The sequence below is a fragment of the Nannospalax galili genome, unplaced genomic scaffold, assembly GCF_000622305.1.
Source record: "Nannospalax galili isolate Female #2095 unplaced genomic scaffold, S.galili_v1.0 scaffold960, whole genome shotgun sequence".
Taxonomy (NCBI): Eukaryota; Metazoa; Chordata; class Mammalia; order Rodentia; family Spalacidae; genus Nannospalax; species Nannospalax galili.
The window spans coordinates 2,815,361-2,831,459 of NW_008348313.1; the positions used below are offsets into that span (position 1 = coordinate 2,815,361).

Sequence of the window (16,099 nt, forward strand, 5' to 3'; positions counted from 1 at the left end):
GCCCCGCAGCGGGAACAGGCGCCGGGACGCGGGGGCCTCACGGCCGGGGCCAGCGACAGCCGCTCGGCCGAGTGCACCAGGTCCAGCACCGCCGACGGGCGCGCCGCCTCCAGCCGCTTGAGCAGATCGCGCGCGTGTCCGCGGAAGGCCTCGGGCGCGTACACGCAGTCCTCGGAAAAGTAGCGCAAGCGCCGGAAGTGCGCGTACAGCACCACCTCCTTCTGCGACGCCAGCTGCAGCGGCCGGCAGCGCGGCAGCGCGCACCCCTCGCCCCCCGAGCCCAGGCCCCCGCCGCGGGCCAGTCGCCCCGCGTCGCCGCGCAGGAAGTTCATGAGCACCGTCTCCGCCATGTCGTCCGCGTTGTGACCTGAGGGGGAGAGTGGGGTGAGGGGCTGAGACCCAGGCAGGGAGACCCCGGGACCAAGGAGACCCCAGGACCCAGAGAGACCCCGGGACCCAGGGAGACGCCGGGACCCAGGGAAACCCCGGGACCAGAGAGACCCCAAAACCAGAGAGACCCCGGGAGCGGAGAGACCCCGGGACCCAAGGAGACCCCGGGACCCGAGAGACCCCAAAACCCAGGGAGACCCCGGGACCAGGGAGACCCCGGGACCCAAAAAGACCCCGGGACCAGAGAGACCCCAAAACCCAGGGAGACCCCAGGACCCAAGGAGACCCCAAAACCCAGGGAGACCTCAAAACCCAGGGAGATCGCAGGACCAGAGAGACCCCGGGACCCAGGAAGATCCCGGGACCCGGGGAGACCCCTGGACCGCAGGGAGACCTCAGGACCCAGAGAGACCCAGGACCCAGGGAGTCCCCAAGACCCAGAGAGACCCCAGGACCAGGGAGACCCCGGGACCAGGGAGACCCCAGGACCAGAGAAGCGCGTGGAAGTGGGGATCTCAGGACCCAGAGAGAGGGGAGAAAGGGAGTAAGACCCGGAGAGCGAAGAAGGGGCCTGGAGACCCCCATTCAGTAAGAGTAGGGCAGTGGGGGTGGGCCATGGAGATCTGCATCCTGTCCCTAGAGCAGCCAGGACTCAGAAGGCAGACAATAAGAATGGCACTAAAAACATGCTTGTGGAGGGTCTGGAGACGTGGCTCAGCCAAGAGCACCAGCTGCCCTTGTAGAAGTCCGGGTTCGATTCCCAGCACCCACGTGGCAGCTAACAACCGGCCAGAACTCCAGTTCCAGGGGATCCGACGCCCTCTTCTAGCCTTCACAGGCATTGCACACACGGGTGTACTTGACACGTACAGGCAGCACACTCGTACACAGGAAATAAAGATGAGTTTTTTAAAAGATGGCAGGAGAGAAGCCCGCCAAGCCCACCCCACTCCACTTCCCCACCAGGCTCCAGTAGCAAAACGGACCATGCGCACGTCCTCCGGCTCCTCCAGGCTGTCCTTTCCCATGCCCCCCTCCCCCGCTGTCCTCCCACGCCCCGGCTGTCCTTACCCCCACCCCCGCAGTCCTCCCACGCCCCCAGCTGTCCTCCCCCCAACCCGCACTCCTTTCCCACGCCCCGCGCTCACCAGTCACTATGTGCGTGGCTCCCACCAGGCGCGCGCCCTCTTCCAGCGCGCGGCGCCGCAGCACCCCGCAGAAGGTGCAGCAGTTGCGGCTGCGGCCAGAGCCAGCCGTGCTGCGGGCCACGGCGTCCATCGTCCAGCCCCCGAAGAGGTCGGCGTAAGCCACGACGGTGAGCGGTAGCCCCCAGCGCTCTGCCTGGCTGCGCACGGCCGCCAACGCCGCGTCCCGGTAGCCGCCGATGCCCTCGTCCACCGCTACCAGCTGCAACGCGATGCCCAGGCGCGGCGCGAGCGCGCGCAGCACGTGCGCCAACACGGTGGAGTCCTTGCCGCCCGAGGCGCCCACGGCCACTACGGCCCCGGGCGGCAGCAGGCGGCCCGCGAGCACCGTGCGCAGCACCTCGGCCTCGAAGGCGGCGCAGAAGCAGGAGCCGCACAGAGCCTGTCCAGAGCGCGGCCGGCGTAGGGCGGCGCGGGCCACACCGCAGGAGGCGCAGGTCGGGGCTGGCATCGCGAGGCCGGGGTGGGAGAGACGCGGGTCAGCGAGACGTGTGGGTTACCCTGGACGTGTGCACTGCGGAGAGAGGAGAGGGTCACCGGAACGTGTGCACTGCGGAGGAGAGAGGAAAGGGTCACCCGGACGTGTGCACTGCGGAGGAGAGAGGAGAGGCTCCGCTGGGATGTGTGTAGTGTGGGGAGGCTGCCGAGATGGCGGCCTGAAGGGAGTGGCCCTTGCACCGTGTGCACACAGGAAGGGCGCCCCTCTGCAGGAGGCGCTTCTTCACCATACACCCAAGGAGTTGATTATGGGGTCACAGAGGAAGAGGGGTGCATTCAGGGGGTGCACAGACTTAAATTATAAGTCCGGTCCAGAGAGTGACCTGGTGCCTTTAAGGGCCTATTGCACAGCATCCAGGGAGACCACTCTTGTTAAATCCCTGACCAGAAGGACCTGGGTCTCCAGGGCAACTCAGAGGTTGGGATGAAGCGGTCCCAGAAACTCTGAGGACAGAGGGTTGCAGCTGTTTGGATTGGGAGAGGAGAGGGTCACCAGGACCTGTATACTACAGCCTCTAGGCCTGGACTCAACCATAATTCCATACACACAGGCTCATAGGGCAATGGGTCAACCCATCCTTGGCCCTTTCCATCTCCTTTCCTGCTTCCTCTCTCCTCCTCCAGCCAAGCTTCTAACCCCCCTCCTTGGTCCTGTCTGTCTCCTGAGCCCATAAAAACTGGGCTTGGTGCCCTCCTCAAGCCACCGTCATCTCCAACCTGAACCGTAGCCATCCCGAACCACTGCAGAAACCTCTTTCCATTCAGAGCAGCCCAGGCTGTTCCTAGGATGGCAGTTACCTTGTGACTACGTGTGTACTGTGTGTAACTCTGGAACACGGCCCTGCAGACATGTAACCAGCATCTCTACCCCACCCCAAATCCCTGATTCCTTTAACCACATGATGTTCTCTTGCCATGAAGGGGGGCGGTGCAATACCCCTAATCTACCCTCAGACCTCACACCCAGATCCCCCAAAATGAACACAGCAAATCCTGTTGGCAGCTTCAACACAGATTCGGAAGCGGGACAGTCTCACCGGCTCCATGGCCAACATCATAATTTGGGCCATCTCTCCCCAGAGAATTGTAGGAGGCTCCCCACTTGTCTCCCTGCCTCAACCTCCCCTCCCTTACATGTGCTCTTCTACACACAACAGCCAGCCAGTCACTTTGTCCAGAGAGCTCACACTGTCACCAAGCCCAGCAAGGTGCCCTTGGTGACTCACCTGCCACGGCCCATCCACCATGACTGAGTATCACCCCCTGAAATTTTTTCTCCCCCAGCTTTTGACATTTCCTTTTCTCTCCCCTGGCCTCCTTCATCTCCACAAGCCCTGCCCAGCACCCCTCTGAATCTTCAGACTCAGATGTCCCTCCAGGCTCAACCCCCAAATTACCCACTGAGGATCCAGCCTGGAGCATCTTTCAGGTGCCCTTGAACCCGTCTGTCCCTTCTGCCCAGCTTAACTCTGTCTCCAGAGTGCAGTCACCATCTTCTACCCAGCACTTCTGCAGAGAAGGATGTCAAATCACTCAGGGTCCTAAGTCACCTGGTCCTATGGGGGGGTCAGTCCCATCCTGAGGGAGGGAGACCCTGGCAGCCCATGACGTCTTCAAGTAGTTTTAGATTTGTTTGGTTTGGTTTGAGACGGGGTTTCACTATGTAGCTCTGGCTGGAACAGGCTATGTAGACCAGGCTGGCCTAAACCAGGGAAGCGAGTAGTTTGGGGATGGGATCTGATCTCATCCCACAGGTTTTAAGAGGATTCCTCTGACTGCAAGGAAGAACTTAAGGGCACAGGCAGGAAGCCAGGGAGACCATGGCGGTAGTCTTGGGCTGATGGAGTGAACCAGGCCTATGCTCAGTACATACTGGGATGATAGTAAAGCAAGAATTGTGAAGACTTGTGTCCTGACAGGTTGCAAACCCCAGGGGTGCCTCTGGGTTGCTGCCTTAAGGGCTAGAGGGATAATAGAGGATGGGTCTCCAGGGCCTACTCGGCTGGATCCAAGAGGAAGCAACCGGTCTATCCAGACCCTGTAAACAGGCGGCCTAGTAAGAGGCCGCTAGAAAGGGATCCTGGCCAGAAGGCGTCTGGACATGCATGAGTTGGAAGTCACAGACACCCCCTAGAGACACCCTCAACCCTCCCCGGGGTCCCACAACCCAGACCCGGCCCGACCCGCTGCAAGAAGACTCACCCTGACCACCGGGCGCACTCCACCGCCAGCACGCGGAAGCCAGGCGCGGAAACTGCTACAAGACTACAACTCCCACAAGGCCTTGGGGGCTGCCCCGCCTATAGCTTCCAGAATGCAACAGCCCTGGCAGGGAGCCTGTCACTCTCTCGGGGCTTCTTGACCTACAACTCCCAGAAGCCCTTAAGGACACAGCTTTGCTGTTACTGTGGCAACGCATGGTGCAAAGGCGGGATGCTTGAAATCGGAAGTGGTTGCGGTCTAATTTCTAGTTTTTGTGGGAGAATTATAAGCTTCAGGGAAGCGGAAGGAGCCCAAGGAGTCACACCGCTAAGCACGCGGTTGTAATATACATTATGTTAGTAAACTGCTGTGTGCTGTTTGAATTCACTGAGCAGTGGCGTTTCAGGTGGGGTTCTCCCCCCCTCCCCCGTTTCACATCCATGCATGCATGATGGTCTTGGAATGTCCTCTGAGATCCCTTGTCTGGATCAGGATGACCCACCTGACAGGGTAAAGAAAACATCAAAACAGCCCAGGAGTGGAAATAACACTCTTGATCTAGGAATGTAAATGGTCAGAATTCAATCACTGTGTCCCTGAACACAGCTGGGGGATGAATAATTTCCAGGCAACTTCCCAAAGCTGAAGACTCAGCTGCTGTTTAGTAGCCAGTGCTCTTGCAGAGGATTCGGGTTCAGTTCCCAGCATCTACATGGAGGCTAACAACCATCTGTAACTCCAGGCCCAGAGGATCTGACACCTTCCTCTGACCTCCTAGGCATTGCATGACACAGATGCATTTACATACATTTCATGCAGGCAATACACTCATACACATAAAATAAAAAATAATTTTAAAAAAATTGGTCTTTTTGAGACAGGGTCTCTCTGTAGTCCCAGGGGCCTGAAACTTGCTATGTAGACCAGGCTGGCCTCCAACTCACAGAGATTCGCCTGCCTCTGCCTCTCGGGTTCTGGGATTAAAGGCGTGTGCCACCACTCCCGGCTCATAATAAAAAGTTTTTAAGAAGAAAAGAATGCGTTTACAAAGACTCACTGGGGTAAGTGCAGAGGTCTGCAGACAAACCAAAGACAAAGTGGGTGGAGAGGCCCTGGAGCTGCCCCCGCCCTCCCTCGGAACCCGGACAGCTCTACAGGTCAGGGTCAGCTCCTGCTGGGGTAACATCAGGCTCTGCAGAGTCAGTTCCCTTCCCAGGTCAGACAGTTCTGGGTACACTTGGTCTGTCATGAGGTAACAATAAAGCCCTGCCCACTGTCTACTACCCTCTTGCTGCACAGATGTTGGCCTGGAGGTTTCCAGGGCCCAGCAGGAAGCCCTCAGTCCTCGTCAGAGAGCTGCAGACCCTCCAGCTCATGCTGTGGTCCCTGGGCCAGCTGCCACAGTTCACTAGGGTCCAGCCCCATCCCTGTGCCTTCATCCTCTGAACTCCGGTACCCTCGTCCTCTTTCTCTTCCTCCTGGACTCCCTGCTGAGCTCTCGGGAGCCTAGGTACCCCTTTCTCTGAGAAGTCTGTACTATCCTCTTCAGCACTGTCCAACTCAAACAGGTCTTTAAACTCCTACCTGTTGGGCTGGAGAGATAGCTTAGTGATTAAGAGCACTGGCTGTACTTGCAGAAGACCCGGGTTTGAATCACATGGCTGCTAACAACCATCTGTAAGTCCAGTTGGGAGGAGAACCCATGCCCTCTTACGTCCATGTGCATTGCACGATATGGGTGCACTTACATACATGCAGGCAGTACACTCATACATAGCACACACCTTTAATCCCAGCACTCGGGAGGCAGAGGCAGGCAGATTTCTGTGAGTTAGAGGCCAGCCTGGTCTACAAAGTGAGTTCCAGGGCAGCTGGGACTACAGGAAGATCCTGTCTCAAAAAGGCCAAATAATAATAATAACAATATTAATAATGATAATAATAAATATAAATAAAAAATTTTAAATTCCTTCCTATGTTCCATTTTCCTCCTTTTTTTTGCTTTTTATTTTAGTTTTATGTATATATGTGTATTGCCTGCATATATGTAAGTGCACTGGTGTCATGCAGTGCTCATGGAGGTCAGATGGGGCATCAGTTTCCTTGAAACTGAATTACAGAAGGTTACTAGCCCCCATGTGGACCCTGGGATTTGAACCCAGGTCCTCTGCAATAGCAGCCAGTGCTCTTAACCACCTTGAACTTTACCTAAAGGGTGTGCTTCTGAGCCTAAGGACCAGCTCTCTTAGCTGAAGGACAGAGACCCTGAGTGCTGCAAGTTTCTGCTGGAGAATGGTCAGCGTCTGCTGTTCTTCAGTGACTCAGACAGCTCTGAGGGAGAGGAGCAGTTCCACTCCCTGGCAGACATGCTGCGGAAGCAGGTGGGGGGGAGGGGGAGGGGGAGGAGGAGGAGGAGGAGGAGGAGGACAATGGAGGAGAGGAAGAGGACCGAGCTTGTTATTGTGACCCTCACCAAGTTGGGGAAATGGAAGCAGGGTAAGGCAGCACCTTGTTCCTCAGCTGTTCCATGACGTCATGCAGGCATTCCAAGCAGCTGTGGCCACCACCCAAGGAGAACAAGAGGCTGCTGAGGCTTGCAGATTACAGGTCACAGAGTGCTGTGTTCAATGCACTGGTCACCTTCTGCATTAGAGACCTCTTTGGCTGTCTTCAGAAGCTGCTATTTGGAAAGGCACTCAGCATCAGGATGCTGCTGAGGTCCGGCAGCCCTCTCTCCGGGAAGCTCCATGTGGATGTCAAGGTATGGCTAAGTGCAGTCATGCAGCTTGGTGCCTTACTACCTACTTGACCTTTCCCAAGCAGTGCCACATGCTGCTCTAGAGGATGGTGGGTCTGTGGAGAATGAATGAAGAGTCCCTATGGGTCTTGGCCTTCCTGGTACTTATCAGACTCTGCCAACACAAGGATATTGTCTTTGGTCCCATCCTGAAGCAAATGTACATCATGTACGTGAGAAATTGCAAGTTCACCTCTCCTAGTATCCTGCCCCCCCCCCATACACTTCATGCAGCGAGCACTGACCAAACTGCTTGCCTTGAACCCCAGGGTCTCCTACCAACATGCCTTCCTTTACATCCGCCATCTTGCCATCCACCTGCGTAATGCCATGACCTGGTCTGCTCCCACCTCCTGGGGCTCCGAGTCTGCTTTTCTCCAGGGAGTCTTCCAGTGTCAGATGGGGACTGAGTCAAAGCCTGAGGCCAAAAACTTGCTCACTGTCAGCATGCCAGGTGCCTCCTGGAGCACATGCCACCACCGTCAATAAAATACTTTTTTTTAATGCCACTGGAAGGAATGGATGATTGCAAACCTCATCCAGGAGAAGATGGTCTGTCTGGGACCCTTGTTAACTGTCAGCTGAGTGTTTTCATTCCTGGAGTTTCCATAGTCAGTCTTTGCTGGGTGGCGTGTCTGATCTGATGCTTCCCCTGTCAGCATGCCACTCTATGTTTTATGCTTTCCCTTACGCTTGCTGTTTACTTAACAAACTCACTCATCTGAAACCAAAAGCTATGGTGGATCATTGTCCAAACCAAACATTTCTCCACCACTGAGCAACACCCCAGCCCCTCACTGGGGGACTCTAGGCAGGGGCTCTGCCACTGAGCCACACCCCAGCCCCTCACTGGGGGACTCTAGGCAGGGGCTCTGCCGCTGAGCCACACCCCAGCCCCTCACTGGGGGACTCTAGGCAGGGGCTCTGCCACTGAGCTACACCCCAGCCCCTCACTGGGGGATCCTAGGCAGGGGCTCTAGCACTGAGAACACCCCAACCTTCACTGGGAGATTCTAGGAAGGGGTGCTACCAGGGAACCATGCCCACAGCCCCTAGTTTTTCTAATAACTTTCATCAGCTCTCCCATAGTGCTCCAAGCTGTGTTGTTTTCTTTCTTGTAGAGAAAGCTGTGTGCCTAGGGAAACCCCAAACCTTGGGCTTTACCTGGCTGGATGTCACTGCTTCACTTCAGCTCAGTTCCTTGCTGAGAGTAGGGTGCATCCCTGGCATGACAAACACTACACACTGCGTCTGATTTCTATGTGTTCTGTATCACATTAAGTCTGGAACACCTTTTTATCTCTTGAGGTTGGTTTGTCTGTGAGAGAGAAAGGATAGAAAGTGGTTTTATCAAATGCCCAACATTTGATAAAATGATTATTTCATTTTAAATATTTACTTACTTTTATTTTATGTGTATGAGTGTATTGCCTGCATGTGTGTAAGGGCACCTGTGTTATGCAATGCCCACAAAGGTCAGAAGAGGGCATCGGATCCCCTGCAACTGAAGTTGTCAGCCACCATGTGGGTGCTGGGAACTGAATCTGGGTCCTCTGCAAGAGCAGTTAGTGCTCTAACCACTGAGCAATCTGTCCAGCCCCCTAGGTGTCATCTCTTAAATCTTCCATCACCTGTCTCATTTCTGCACTGGAGACCAAGTTTCTGGTGTGTGGACTCTTGGGCATGAAACCACATGCAAAGTGGTAATGTCTCAGTGGGGGCTGACTAGGGACTTGTTTCTAGTGAGTAGAACACAGTAGGACTGGTTCTACAATGTGGATTACTACCAAGACCCTACAATAAAAGACTGACTGTGGTCCTAAGAGACAGCTCAGCCAGTTGGAGGAGCTTGCCACCAAGCTGTTGGGGAACCCTGCTGTTAAGGTTGGCTCCTTTCTCAGCAGGGGCTTCCTGCTTGACTTACCTAGAAAGTGCCTCCAAGCACGGATGCTTGGCCTTATTTGGAACATGACCTTTGGCATAGTTACCTGCAATAAAACTACCCCCAGGTTTTTTCTATATGATAATTAGGCATTGCCACATAGTGGATGCTAGGATCCTACTACCACAGGTATATAAAGCATACTATGAGTACCTATCAGCTGAAGCATTGGCTGCTGCCTCCACACTATATTTTCCCTAACCCCCACTGAATAAATGGAGGTGTATTACCGAATCTGACTCCCCGGAAGGGCTTTCTTCCGTCAGTGCTCCCTGGCCATCCTGACCCCGTTCGTCACTTCTGCTCCCTTTGCCCTCATGGACCAGTGGCCAACGACCCACGAGGGGAGGGAGGGACCCCTTACCAAGCCTGACCACCCGAGTCAGATCCCCAGAAACAATGTGGGGGAAGAGAACTGACTGAATGTTGTCTGCTGACCTCCACATGTGTGCCAGGGCACTAACTAAATAAATACATGTATATAAAATAAAAGACTGACTTTTCACCTTGTTTGCTTTTTTTTAATATTTTATTTATTATTTTATGTGTATGCACGTATTGCCTGCATGTAGGTGCGTGCACCCATGTCATGCAATGTCTGCAGAGGACAGAAGAGGCTGTTGGATGCCCTGGAACTGGAGTTACAGACAGTTGTTAGCTGCCATGTGGGTGCTGGGATTTGAACCCGGGTCTTCTGTGAGAACAACCAGTGTTCTTAACCGCTGAGCTATCTCTCCAGCCCCTGTTTGCATTCTTTTTAATAAGGCTGTCTTACAGGGAAGTCCATACTTTGAGGAACTGAGGGTGGCCGTAACTCAACCAACCAATATATTTCGAGGAACTAACAGCTACCAACAACCACTGAGTCATTTATTCAGGAAGAAGGTCCCTTCCCTCCAGCCTTGAAATGATTATCAACATCTCCTTTATAACCTGTGAGGGGCCCTGAGCCACAGGACCCACTAAGCTGTGCTCCAATTCCAGAACCAAAGGAATCATGAATTAGTTTTGTTGTATATGAGAGTTTTGCCTACATGTATGCATGTGCCCCATGTGTGTAGTGCCTGCAGAGGCCAGAAAAAGTCACCAAGTCCCCTGGAACTGGAATAATAGACCATGGTGAGCCACTATATGGGTCCGGGGGACTGAACCTGGGTCCTCTGCAAGAACAGCCAGTGCTCTTAAATGGTCAGTGTTCTTAAATGGAGCTTGCTACCAAACTTGACAACATGAATTCAATCCCTGGGACCTATATGGTGGAAAGAGAGAATCAAATCCTGCAAATTGTCATCTGACCTCTACACTTTTGTCATGGAATGTGCCAGCTCACACACTTACACATTAAATAATAATAAATAAACAAATTTTGTTGTTGATTTTTGAAACAGGGTCTCACTATGTAGCCTTGGATTTCCTGGAACTCACTATGTAGATCAGGCTAGCTTTGAACTCACAGAGATCCACCCTCCTCTGCCTCCTGAGTGCTGGGTTAAAGGTGTGCACCACCACACCCAGCTGAAATGTAATAAAAGGGTTGTGTTTTTTATTGGTTTTGGTTTTTTATTCCAAAGAGAGGCAATTTTTAACACATTTTTCCAGAAATAACTTGAAGCAGATTACTTTATATATATATATATACAGTGGATTTTAGGGGGGCAGGGATAGGAATAAGAAATCAAAGACCAAAGGATTTGCCAACATCAGGTCAACTTTGGTAGAATAATGAAGGTTTCCATTAGCTCTGTTCTTTTTTTTTTTTTAATTCTAATGAGTTTATTGGGTATGCTAACAGAGCATAGGGTGTGTGGGGGCAGAAGACTGGGTGCCCCTCCATTTGCGGATGTGCTGGAAAGTCCACACTCAAATATAGATCCTGTGATTTCTCAACAGCAGCACAAAATGGTGAGAGAGGTTCCTCCTGGCGTTCTGGGCTTATATGTCCTTAGCCCCTCCCCCACATGCAGCTAAGGTCCACTGGGTAGGAGAGACAACTGAAGGAAGTGTGACTATAGCTTGCCAGCATAGTGGTCAAAGAACACTTCCAGTTAACATTCTTCCTCCGGCTCATATTCTTTCTGCCAACCTCTTTCGCAAAAGTCCCTGAGCCTTGGAGGGAATGGTAGGTGTGGGATGATCTTCCTCTTATTGTGGCAAGACACTGAACTTTTGGGTCTCTGCATCATCTGTTTCCATGGGCTGTTGGCCCATTTCAGTGGGATTTCATCTACTATAAAAACACACACAGAAAGAAGCAAGAACATCTTAACAGTGGCTGCTATAATAACCTATGGGCATAAACACAAATGTTTAGTTGGTACTTTAGCAGGTGCATCACATCCGTCTAACAAAATACTTGCAATGGGCCTCCCACTGGGGCCTATATCCTCCCCTGCTACAGGGGGTTGGCCTTGTCTATAGTACAAGATGTGTAGTCCACCCCCAGGAGCCGGAATTATATCCAATTGAAAATTTGCTGGTTATATGTACACTAGACACCCCACTATTGCACCAACTGGAACATCTTGTTGGACATGTTGATAGTGCAGTATGTGGGGTCTGTTGCTGAGAATTATAGGGGACTGTTCTCCCGGAGTCATCTGTCACCATGAAAGCCACCCACCCAGTGGCAGGGAGTTTCCAGCTTAGTCCAAGCTTGATTTCTTCCTCTCCCACACCACTTCTGGTGTATAACCAACATTATTGGCAATGGCCTTTATTGTTTTGAGGACCTCTAGGGCCCCTCCAGACTACAGCCCATAGGCGGATGGGGGACAACCCACCTCTGGCACTAGGATTTTCATTTAATAACCAATGGCTTCTGGTAGGGCTTTCTTCCATCCCCACAGGATTCCTTCTGTGCTTAAGGCTTTTTTTTTTTTTACTGTGTATCTGGAGAGAATTTTTCCCCTTTATTCCCATAGTTCCTACAGCTGCTCACTCACTGTGTGAGCATCAGCTGTCTTATGTATTCGATGGGGGAGAGGATCAATCCACTCAGGGATGTTAGGAAGACCAATGACAGCGTGTCTTAGAGAACAGCACAGTACCTCCACCTCCCCTGCCTCTGAAACAGGTAACAACAGCCTGCACTACCCACAGCTCATCCCTGAAGATAAACAGAACAAAGAGGAGAAACCGAATCTGCACCTCTCTTGGGCGCCTCCTCCACGGTGGACATAGGCCGCCATCAGCATTTCCAGACCAGAGACTGTTCTGTGTGACCAGGCTCCACGGAGCATCCCACAGCGCAGCCTCCATCGGCACCATGGACAGAAGCTCGCCCCTTTTGCCTTGGGCTCCCCAGGACCCGTGTTGCCTCTCACCCAGACATTGCTGTCCGCTGGATCTATCCTTCCTGCCTTTGCTGGAAAACTGAGGGCACAATGTGAATGTGCCCTATCGAATGAATGGCCAAATGAATGAGTGAATGAATGGACGTGATCTTGTCCCTCACACCATGGACAGATGATAATTCATAAGCATTGAATTGATCCTAGCAGGTAAAAGTTGACAAAGAGACTCCCTGTGCAGACGGGAGCATGAGAACCCATGGACTTGGACAATTCACTCCCTGTGCTGGTAATATCGGGTTACTATAACAACATACAAATATAAATAGTGTGGCTTACAACGATAGAACTGGAGGTTAGGAAGTCCAAAATCAAGGCACTGGCGGATTTTATGTCTAGCAAAGGCATGATGCTTCCCATAGGTGTTGCTTTCTTGTGTGATAGAAGGAGCCAACCACCTCCCTTGAGTCTCTTGTTTAATGAGCACTAGTCCCACTTGGGAGGGCCTCACCCCTGATCCTCTCCTGAACAACTCACATGCACAGAACTGGAGAGATGGCTCAGGGAGTAAAGTGCTTGCCTCACAAACATGGTCAGATCCCCACCATCCACCTGGAATTTGGGTGTGGCAGCACATGTCGATAACCATGGTGGTGGAGTAGGGGTGGAGCAAGCAACAACCAGCCAGGGAGGGGGGCTCGACAACCAGCCAGGAAGAGGCCCTGTCTTCTTTTCTTTTCTCTTGCTGTGATACATGACCCTGAAAAAAGCCACTTAAGGGAGAAATGTTTATTGTGCTCACAGTTCAAGGACCGGTCCTCCCTGGCTGGGAAGTTAAGGCAACAGACGCTTGAGCAGCAGCCACGTCACATCCACAAGCAAGATGCAGACAGCAACAAACACTGTGCAAGTGCTCAGCTCTCCTGGTTTCTACAGAGGATTCCCTCAGATGATGGCCACCCACAGTGGGTGGGTCTCCCACCTCAGTGAACATAAGACAACCCTCCAGGGGTGTGTCCAGAAACCCAATACCTGGGGGATTCCAGCTCTCAAGTTGACTATTGAGATGAACCATCACAGACTCTGCTTGAAAAGTAAGGAGGAGGGCGATGGAGGAAGAAGCCAAAGTCAGCCTCTGGCCTCCGAGTGCACACACACAGACTCCCCGCCTCTATTTAACAAGCCTTGGGGGTGGGAATCTCGACACATAGAGGGGCTCAAGGATTCAGACTTAGCATTTGCACCCTGGAACCAGCAACCCCTGAAAATAGAGAAGTGTCACCACGGGGCCGCTCCCCTCTCGTGCGCTGAGCGTCATAAGTTCCTCTCTTGGGAACAGAGTCTCAGAGTCTTCGTTGAGTCTCCTGTTCTGCTTTTCTGTGCAAACTGTGGGCAACGGGGGACAGGCGGGTGATGGCCCAGCCCTTCTGATCGTGGAGTTGCTGTAGCTGCTGCTATTGGGAAAGAGTTTGGGGAAGAGTGTGAAAGGTGCCGGGTGACGACTCGGGAAGTGTCGATGTAAGCTGTGTGTGTGCCTGAGTAAGCTGTGTGTGCACCTGTGTATGGTGCATGTGGGGGGGTATGTGTGTGGTGTGTGTACGAATGTGGGTGTGTGTGGTGTGTGTACAAATGTGGGTGTGTGTGGTGTATAAATGTGTGTGTGTGTGGTGTGTGTACGAATGTGGGTGTGTGTGGTGTGTGTATGAATGTGTATATGTGTGTGTGGTATGTATGTATGCATATACATATGTGCATGTGTTAGGTGTTAGATGTGTGGTGTATGTATTGTGTGTGCTGTGTATATGTGTGTGGTTATGTATGTGTGTGCATGTGTGTATGTGTATATATGTGGTGCAGTGTGTGCTGGGTGTGTATGTGTGCATATGTGTTCATGTGTGTGTGGTGTGGGTATGTGTGTGGTGTGTGTACAAATGTGGGTGTGGGTGTGGTGTGTGTATGAATGTGTATATGTGTGTGTGGTATGTATGTATGCATATACATGTATGCATGTGTTAGGTGTGTGGTGTATGTATTCTGTGGTGTGTATATGTGTGTGGTGTATGTGTGGTGTGTGTGCATGTATGTGTGTGATCTGTGTGTATCTGTGCAGTGTGTGTATGTGCATGTGTGTATGTGTGTTATATATGTGGTGTAGTGTGTGCTGGGTATGTATGTGTGTGCATGTGTATGTGTGTGTATATGTGTGGTGTAGTGTGTGCTGGGTGTGTATGTGTGTATATGTGTGCATGTGTATATGTGTGTGCATGTCTGTATGTATCTGTGAGGTTTGTGTGTATGTTTGTGTGGTCTGTGTGTATATGCGTGTATATGTGTGTATTTGCATGGTGCGTGTGTGTGTGTGCATGTGTCTGTGTGTGTGTGTGTGTGTGTGTGTGTGTATTGGGGACAGTGGCCAGGCATTTGTGAACTGCACACCTTGCCATTTCTGTTGTCACAGACAACAACTTTCATTCAGGTTACAGTTGGGCAGATTCATGAAATGGAGTAAAAGAATACAGGCTAAGCTTGTACACATACGGTACTGAGACAAACACGTGCAAAGCTACAGAGCTCCAGGTGGCATGCAGACGACCCTGCGAAGCAAAGGCTGGGAACATTTCTGTGATGCTCAGGGTCCTCAGGGTCTCCTTGGAAGAACAGGTGTGGAATAGGAGACGGGAGCTGCTGTGTCCCGGAGGGCTCACCGGGCCAGCATCGTGGATAGTCATTGTGTGGTAAATCGCTGAGCTGTTCTTTAGAGAGACTTTGACTGAAACGTTGGACATTTTCTTCACCCAAAACATGTTTCAAGGAAAACTAACATGAGTCAAAGGAGGCTCCACTTAGGACCATACCCGCCTCCTCCCAGCTCCCACCACAAGTGAAGCACAGTCATGTCTATTGAATTGAAGTGTGTGTTTCTTCTAGGAGCTGCCGATGGTAGGAGGCTGGGCTCCTTGTTCCAGGTCCTCTGCTCACACGGATTTCCAGGGATCCCTGAGCAAACCAGTCACCCTCTGGACAAGGGGGCAGCGGCAGAGAACAGCAGGGAGGAAATATATATTGGTGGGCTGGGGTGAGGCTCAGTGGTGGAGCCCCTGCCTAGAGTCCCCCAGTGAGGGGCTGGGGTGTGGCTCAGGGGTAGAGTCCCTGCTTAGGATCCCCCAGTGAGGGGCTGGGGTGTGGCTCAGTGGTGGAACCCCTGCCTAGAATTCCCTAGTGAGGGACTGGGGCGTATGACTCAAGGCTAGGGCACCTGCTTAGCATGTGGGAGGCCCTGAATTCCGTCCTTAGCATGAAGTCCATCCTGGCAGAAATCTGTGTTGTAGTTTCCAAGGTCAGCACTAACAGGCTTCTTTGTCTCTCCTCCCCCATACACCAATGTAGGACCCAAGAAAGAGAGAGGAGATTGGGAACATGAATAAACAAAAATACCCAGGGACCCTAAATTTGTTGCCCCCCCCCCGACTCCCCATGTGGTGCCCCAGAGGCCCCAAGTTCTATCAAGCGCCTACTGGACAGTGAGGCCTTGGGGGCAGGGCCTAAGTCACTATGCGGAGAGGGTGTGGCCACAGCAGGCTGCTGTAGGAGGGGAGAGAGGCTGCTGCTCCCCAGACTGGACTTCTTGTGTCCCCCACCCCTGAGTCCCACCCCTAACTTCAATGCTATCAGCCTCAGGGGAGATGCAAAGGTCTAATCAGAGGAGACTCATTTTCACAGTGCAGAAAATGTCACCCAAGGGCCAATGTGTATAGGGAGGGAAGAGACGGGATTG

At 52.6% G+C, this 16,099-nt stretch overlaps 1 protein-coding gene across 1 annotated transcript in view; it reads right to left on the bottom strand.

The window, feature by feature from the left end:
- Positions 1 to 4,376, bottom strand: part of Ctu1 (cytosolic thiouridylase subunit 1) — a 4,532-nt gene extending 156 nt beyond the window's left edge. Inside the window, exons 1-3 of the mRNA XM_029569393.1 lie at positions 4,296 to 4,376; positions 1,539 to 2,109; positions 3 to 367 (exon numbers count right to left, since the gene is read on the bottom strand). Of these exons, the coding sequence (XP_029425253.1) occupies positions 3 to 367; positions 1,539 to 2,046 (873 nt within the window). The 5' untranslated portion in view covers positions 2,047 to 2,109; positions 4,296 to 4,376. The remainder of the gene's footprint in view (positions 1 to 2; positions 368 to 1,538; positions 2,110 to 4,295) is intronic.
- Between the last annotated feature and the right edge of the window lie 11,723 nt (positions 4,377 to 16,099).